Source organism: Pteropus vampyrus, unplaced genomic scaffold, assembly GCF_000151845.1.
Source record: "Pteropus vampyrus isolate Shadow unplaced genomic scaffold, Pvam_2.0 Scaffold237, whole genome shotgun sequence".
Lineage (NCBI taxonomy): Eukaryota > Metazoa > Chordata > Mammalia > Chiroptera > Pteropodidae > Pteropus > Pteropus vampyrus.
In genome coordinates, this window is record NW_011889018.1 from 770,508 (window position 1) to 778,398 (window position 7,891).

Genomic DNA, 7,891 nt, shown 5'->3' on the forward strand with positions numbered 1-7,891 from the left:
CGCGGCGGCCCGGGTTAGGGACCCCAGGCTTCTCAGGCCGCTGCCCTCCTGGTGCCGCCGATCCGGAGCTGATTGGTTGCAGCTGCACCCAAAAGCCCGAGGCATAATTTCGAAAAGCTGGGGTTGGCGGGAACCGGTGTTATTTCCTTGCTAACGTCTAATGTCATTTGGGCCGACAGCTTGAGCCCAACAGGATGGCAGCCCCATCTATGAAAGAAAGGCAGGTGTGCTGGGGAGCCCGGGATGAATACTGGAAGTGTTTAGACGAGAACACAGAGGATGCCTCTCAGTGCAAGAAGTTAAGACGCTCATTTGAAGCAAGTTGCCCCCAACAGTGGGTAAGTCACACTTGGAAGTTTTTCTGTTTGCAGTTAAAATACACAGAGCTTATGGTGTGAGTGATGGCAGGCCATGAAATCTAGCACTGTCACAGGCGTGTCAGGTCAACAGAATCTGAGCAGCAGAGGAAACCTTGACTGGCCACCCAGGCTGGTCTTATGTACTAAGGCTGACCTTTGGAAAATGTCACCCGACACTTTAAAAATCATTGAAAAATAAAACACAAGAGCCTAGCTAAAGAATTCCAACCCACTAAATCGGTAGGCTTCTCCAGGATCTTCCTCAGGGGTAATATTTCATCTTGGGCAAGAGTCGGCAGGTTCACTGGCCTGGAGCTACTATCAAAAGCTACTCAAGTTGGCCACCCAAAATCATATACTCGTATACCCAAAATATAATGAAAAGTTTAGAAAGTAAAATGTTCATACGTCAGATTCTGCCACCAGCCGCCCCATGAGCCTCCCTGGCAGGCGCTTCTGTTCCGTCGCCTGCCCTCGGTGCGGACGGCTTGGGAGACAAGCTGGCGCGGTGGAGCTCGGTGATTCCGTGAGTGGGTGTCGCTCCTCCCGTGTCACGTCCACTTCCAGGGGCGGCAGCAGAAGCTCCGTGCATGGGGATGACTGGCTCGGTGTTGGCAGGGGGCAGAACGGAAATCCCAAGTCTGGCGCCGCCGGCTGCTGTGGGACTCGGCCCTGATTTGTCAGTGCTTTCTCCCTGCCTCGTGCTGCCCCAAAGTGCAGGGCGTAGTTTGAGAACAGATGTTCGAGGTCAAGCGGCCTTAGGGTTCTCACCCCTCCTGCTTTTGGGTCAGGAGGCTGGGGCTTGAGGGAGACAGCAGGAAGGGCGTGACGCAGAGTGCTGTCACTGGAGACCTAGGCTGGCGATGAATACAGTGACCAGCAATTACTTTAGGTGACATCTGTAAAACCCGCACGAGGCAGCCGATCCTGTAGGATTACTGTGAAGTTCAAATGTCTGTCTCGATATATAACTGAAAACCGATACGTGTGGAGCTGGGCGACTGGATTAGATGATGATTCAGGCAATGCCATACATCTCTGGTTTTCCCATCAGATTGAGAGTAACTTCTGGTTTAAGAAGCAGGTGGAAGACGGAGTTTGGGCGAACAGCGAACGTGGTTCCCCTGAGGCTGGGCGTGTTCACAGGGCAGCAGGATGACGGCGGCCCTGGGTGGGGCCAGGTCCAGCGCGTGAAGGAACAGCAGGGAGAGAGCAAAGAAGTCAGGGTCAGAGGTGATGGGAGGGAGGCCAGGGAGGGTGGCTCTTCCTCTGGGTGATGCGGGAAGCCACCGGAGAGCTTTGAGTGGGAGGAAGGCGGGTGAGGACGTGAGAGGGGTGGCAGTCGGTGAAAAGTTGGTGGCATCAGCAGGTCGTTGGCATCAGGGTCCCAGAGGGAAAGAGCAGAGGCGGAGGTCGGAGAATGGACGCTCAGAACCGGGACTGTGGGAGGGCTGTCCCTTGGTTAGGACAAGCTCTAGGCCCGGGCCCAGGAGTCGAGAAGCTGGAGGACAGGTCGTTGGAGAGGGCGGGGGACCGAGAGGCTGGGTATTGGCAGGATCAACCCTGCTGAAATCGCCAGGTTGCTGTGAGTGGCGCTGGGGAAAGGGACAGCCCCCCTGGGGGGCGGGGTAGAGCAAAGCGTCCTGACGCCTGCGGCACTTGACGCCACAGCCACTTTGCACTCAAAACTCTTCTCGGTTCCTAATGCGTAACCAAGTCCTCCTCAGCCCGCACCTCGGCCCTTTGCGCCCCTCACCTGGGCTCTCCCCTCAGGTGCTGCCTTGTTGGTCTTAGCCGCGGCCCCAGCACAAAAGCTGGACGCGTCTCCCAGAGCCGTGTGCGGGGGGCAGGGGAGGAGGAGAAATGGAAGCCGCCTGAGTGCGCGCTGCGCGAGACGTTTGTTTTCGTGAGCTTTCGTTTTCGTCCGGCCTTGGGAGGTACTGTCTGGGAGGTACTGTCGCACCTGCTTTGCGCGGTAGGAATTACACTCGGGAAGGCGAGGTCACATGCTCCCGGTCACGGTCGGCCAGCCTGTGGAGTAGTAGATCGGGGTTTGAATGTAGGTCTCTCTGAGCCCACGGTCACAGCCAGAAAATAAAGATAAAAGTAGAGACTTACGGTGAATCCCGCTGTCATAAAACACTGAAAATGCAGATCTGCTACATGATAAATATGCCAAGCAACTCCTAGCTCGCTGTCACCAAACGAATTTCTCTGTGGCACTTCATGTGTCCCTGTTACAGCACTCAGCAGCCTCACTTGTCCAGCAGTCACTTAAAGTCCTCTGTTGGTTCATAGCTTAGGGGGGAGTGGGGATCCTGCCTGTCATTCTGGTGTCACCCAGCAGTCCTTCAGAGAGAGAGCAGCCAGACACCCAAACTATCTGAGCCCAGTATCAGAAAATGTCTCTTCCCTGGGAACCTCTGAAATGTCTCAAATTCTGTATTTTGACATTGACTCCTACCCCGCGTCTCGTTAGTGATTCAGAGGACACTGGCATTATACGCCCTCCGAGCTGCTCAGGAGATGCTGTGGAGTCCCTAGCCTCTTAGAGAAAGTGCCGCACGTCCAATCCTCAGCTGTTAGTGACCGACGGCGAAGCCTGAGGAGCAGAGGCACAGGAAGCGAGCAGACCTGGGGGACAGGGTGGCCACCTGGCGAGTGTCTCAGGGGCGCTGGTAAATTCAGAGGACAGACAGGCGGGCAGATCAGGCCACGAATGGCCTCGTCCTACTGAGGAGTTTGGATGCTGACCTCAAAAGGTCTTTAAACGAGCAAGTGGCATGGTGATCAGATGCGGGTTTCACCAGTTACGCTTGGCAGCAGTGTGACGGGCTCAGGAAGGCAGAGCAAGCTGGCGCGGGCCGTTACGACGGTCCCGGTGAGACGAGGACGGTCTGACGGCTCCGAGTGTCTGGGAGGAGAGAGACGCGGCAGCTGGGGAGACGCCAGATTCTGGACCTGGAAGGGCAGCGGGACCTGTCCATGGAACTGTCCGCCAGGCGGCTGGAGATGTGGCAGGAGGTGCAGAGACCCACTGACTTGCCACAGAAACGTTAAGGACGGTGTCCACTCCTCATAGGTACTAGCCATCCCCGCCCAGTCAGCCCTGTGGCCCCCGGTCAGGCTCATCGGCTGCAGCCAGGGGGACCGCACACGCGGGCTGTGGCTGTCACCCACTGGGAGACTGCACACACGGGCTGCGGGCTGTCACCCGCCAGGGCAGGGAGCTAGCAGAGGCCTCGGGGTGCGGCGGAGCTCAGGGAAGCGGCCCCGATGGGCTCGTGGCAAAGCCGGGGGGCTGCGAGAAGCAGGTTGGTGTCAGCTCTGGGCTGAGAAGGGGACCTGGGCCCCGTTTCCTGGGAGGGGGGAAGGTAACTGCTGTGCATCCGGGTCAGGAGCCCGTATTAAAGCCCCACACCTGGCGGAGGGATCGGCCCCGCCCCGCTGTGACAGGGCCCCAGAGCCCGCAGGCCGAGGGGCCTTCGCCCTACTGATCTTCAGAGCGGAGTTGCTCAGGCCTGACTGGAGGGAACACGGTTTCTCTGTGGGTGGGAGCAGCAGTCACCCAGAGGGTCTGTGAGGAGCCCACGGCTGTCCTGTGTCCCTGGAGAAACGCCAGCCGTGCGGCCGCTTTACCTGCACCTCACACCAGCTTGAGACAGCGCAGGTTTGTACATTCTTAGGCGCCACAGAAGTATTTAAAAGTGACATCCGAAGAAAGGTTGTAACGGAAGGACTAGTGTTTTCCGTCCTGACAGTCGATCCTGCGGCTCTGGCTCGGCCCGCGTGCGGAGCCGGCAGACGCAGGCGCCGGTGGCCTTGGGGTTGGCCTTGATCTCCTACCTCTGCTTTTTCTGCTTCACCAGAGACTTCAAACTCCACATGGTGGGAGGAGGACATAAAAATACTAAAAGGAAATCTTTAAGTTACCGAAATTTTACCATCAGTTACTGACTCACAGTTCATAAATACAATGTTTAACTGTGTCTCCGTCTCAAATGTTTCTGGATGAGATAAACTTGATAGAAGTATCATGGCCGAGGAATTAGAAAGTTTACTGAACTTACAGTTGATGAGAAACACTTGTCTTAAGTCATGACGTCACGATCTGAAAGCTCTGAACTAAGCGTCACGTGTCCGAACACAAGTTCTTTCCTTTTCTTTTATGTCACCCACCCCCCACCCCTCCCCCGTCAGCCATCAGCTTGTCCTCTATCTATGGGTCTGTTTCTATTTTGTTAATTTGTTTTTTAGATTCCACATTTAAGTGAAAACATATAGTATTTGTCTTTGTCTGACTTCACTTAGCACAATACCCTCTAGGTCCATTCACGTTGTCACAAATGGCAAGATTTCATTCTTTTTGTGGCTGATCTTCCATGGCGTATGTGGATATCTGTCACTTGGTGGTGGATACAGGTTGTTTCCAGATCTTGGCCGCTGTAAATTACGCTGCAGCGAACATAGGGACGCATGTAACTTCTCAGTTTTCTTTGGATAAGTACTCAGAGTGGAATTGCTGGATCATGTGACAGCTCTGTCTTTAATCTTTCGAGGCACCTGCACACTGTTGTCCATAGCAACTGCACCGGTCTGCAGCCGCACCAGGGCACAGGCGTCCCCTTCGCCACACCCTCGCCAGCTCCCGTTGCTTGTTGATTCTTGATAAGTCATTCTGACAGGCGTGATGAGGCGATCTCGTTGTGGCTTTGGTTTGCATTTTCCTGATGATCAGTGATGTTGCGCATCTTGTCACATGTCGTTGGCAGATGCTCTCTTTGGAGAAATGTCTGTGTAGATCTCCTGCCTATGAATTGGCTTGTTTGGGGTTTTGGTGTTAAGTCGTAGGAGCTCCTTACCGGATGTATCACTGGGGAGTATCTTCTCCCATTCAGTGGTGGTCTCTTCGTTTTGTTGGTTCCATGCGCTGTGCAAGAACTTTTTAGTTTGATGACATCCCATTCATTTTTTCTCTTGTTGCCCTCCACTGAGGAAACATCCAGAAATATACAGCTAAGACTGACGTCAGGTTTACTGCCTGCTTTCTTCAAGGAGTTTTATAGTTTCAGCTATTAAATTTCTTACATGTCTTTAATACATTTTTTTGAGTTTATTGCTGTATATGGTGTAAGAAAGTGTCCAGTTTTCCCAGCACCACTTATCGAAGAGACTGTCTTTACCCTGTTGTATGTTCTCGCTTCACCTGTTGTAGATGACTTGACCATATGAGCAAGGGTGTATTTTGGGGCGCTGTTCTATCCCGTTGATCTTTATAGTATAGTTTGACATCAGGGAGTGTGATACCTTCCGCTTTGTTCTTTCTGAAGATTGTTTGGGCTATTCAGCGTCTTTTGTGGTTCCACATAAATTTTAGGATTAGTTCTCGTTCTGAGAATAATGGTATTGTAACAGGGATCGCATTGAATATGTATATCGCTTACACAGTAAGGACGTTTTATTAACAATATTAATCCTTCTAATTATTTCTGTCCTCTTCAGTTTCATTTTTCAGTGTCTTAGTTTTTCAGAGGACATCTTTGATCTCCTTGGTTAAATTGATTTCTAGGTATTTTATGCCTTTTGATGAAATCGTGAATGGGCTTTTCTTGATTGTTCATTAATGGCGTGTAGGAACACAACAGATTTCTGTATATTGATTTTGTATCCTGTAACTTGACTGAATTCATTTATTAGCCCTAATAGTTTTTTTGGTGGAGTCTTTAGGGTTCTCTGGATCTGGTATGTCATCTGCAGACAGTTTTACGTTTTTTTCTTTTCTGACTGCTGTGGCTGGACTTCCAATACTGTGCGGGACGGGAGCGGGGAGGGTGGGCATCGGGACGGGAGCGGGGAGGGTGGGCATCGGGACGGGAGCGGGGAGGGTGGGCATCGCCGCCTTCGTCCTGATCTCGAGGAAGAGCGTTCGGCTTTTCACTGTTGCGTTAGCCGCGCTTTTGTCATGTGTGGTTTTTATGTTATTTCCCTCCACACCCACTTTGTCGTGAGAATTTATCATTAAGTGATGTTGAATTTGTCAGATGCTTTTTCTGCATCTGTCGAGATGATCATATTTTTATCCGTGTTATTAATATGTCAAAGTGATTTGTGGCCAGTCCTTGCATTCGTGGGATAAATCTCACTTGGTCGTGGTGTATAATCCTTCTAATGTACTGTTGAATCTGTTTTGCTAATATTTTGAGGATTTTTGCATCTATGTTCAAGAATGTCGGCATATAATTGTTTTTTATATGTCTGGGTCTGGCATCGGGGTAACGCGGGCTTCGCGGGGGTTCGGAAGTTCCTTTTTGATTTTTCCATTACCGTTTCGATTTCATTGCTGCAACTGGGCTTCGTAGTTTTTCTGCTTCATCCGTTTCTTCGACGCCGTCCATCGTGTTGGCGTATGATCACAGCCTCATGAACGTGGTGTCAGTTGTAACTTCTTCATCTGTGGTTTATTTGGACTTGCTCTTTTTTTCCTTGAGGAGTTTGGCTAAAAGTTTGTAAAGAACCAGCTTGTAGTTTCATTGATCTTTGGTCTTGTTTTTATAATGTTGATTTTATTTCCTTCCTTCTGTTCTTTTTCTAGTTCTTTTAGTTGTAAAGTTAGTGTTTAGGGAATTTTTCTTGTTTCCGAGGTGGGCCTATATAGCTATGAACTTCCCTCTTAGAACTGTTTTTGGTGAATTTTGAAAAGTCGTGTTTTCATGTTTCAAGTTTCGATTTCCTGTTTGATTTCTGTTACATTCCTTGAAGGTTCATAGCTTAAATTCTGAACAGGATCTGTAACCCAAAAAGGATTAGGGTATTGGCCTACACTCTCATTCGAGACTTTTATACATTAAATGCACCGATTCAGAATAGTTTTAGACTATAAACCGCTTATGCCACTAACTCAGTTTATACTGAGTAATTTGTTATATCTGTGATTTTACCTAAGCTGCAGAACTTGCCCTTATTTCAGACCTTTTCTCAACAGATAAAATATTTTGATAAAAGAAGAGACTACTTAAAATTCAAAGAAAAATTTGAAGCAGGACAGTTCCAGCCTTCGAAACCGACTACACAGTCCTAGGCTGCTGTCCAACTTCTCAGCAAGGTGGAAACCTCCGACTCTAGGAGTAGTTTGAGTCATGGTTAAACATCGAACTTGTTCTGCATATAGAAATTTAAAATATTCAAGTAACAAGATTTCATTCAGACTATGAAGAATTGAAATAAAAAGGTATGAAATATGCTTAGTTTTAATTTAGTAAGAAATCTGTATTTTGAGAAAAAAAATGTAGATTGTAAAAACGTGTACTTTTTCTTTGGCTGGAGGATGGGTGTGAAACAGACAGACACTGAACTGCCATTATGTGTCCTGGGAGTCACGCAGAAATGACTGGAGAACTGAAAATGCCATCTACAAAAACTTACAGCCAATGTCAGAATGAGAAAATGGATGCTTTTTCCCAAAAGTCAGTAACAGTGTAAGGATGGCCTCTCTCACCTCTCCTGTTCCCCACTGCAGGGGATTCCTCATTCAC

At 49.8% G+C, this 7,891-nt stretch overlaps 1 protein-coding gene across 2 annotated transcripts; it reads left to right on the top strand.

Moving 5' to 3' along the window:
• Positions 1–136: 136 nt before the first annotated feature.
• LOC105301347 (cytochrome c oxidase assembly factor 6 homolog) lies at positions 137–7,891 on the top strand. 2 transcript variants are annotated; one of them, XR_896720.2, is made up of 3 exons: positions 137–338; positions 7,342–7,587; positions 7,876–7,891. XR_896720.2 is itself a non-coding variant. In XM_011373952.2 (2 exons), exons 1-2 carry the CDS (start codon positions 195–197, stop codon positions 7,435–7,437), a joined length of 240 nt encoding a protein of 79 aa, XP_011372254.1. In that variant the 5' UTR covers positions 137–194; the 3' UTR covers positions 7,438–7,610. The 2 variants fall into 2 exon arrangements, 1 of the variants encoding a protein (XP_011372254.1); XM_011373952.2 differs by lacking the exon at positions 7,876–7,891 and having other exon boundaries at positions 7,342–7,610.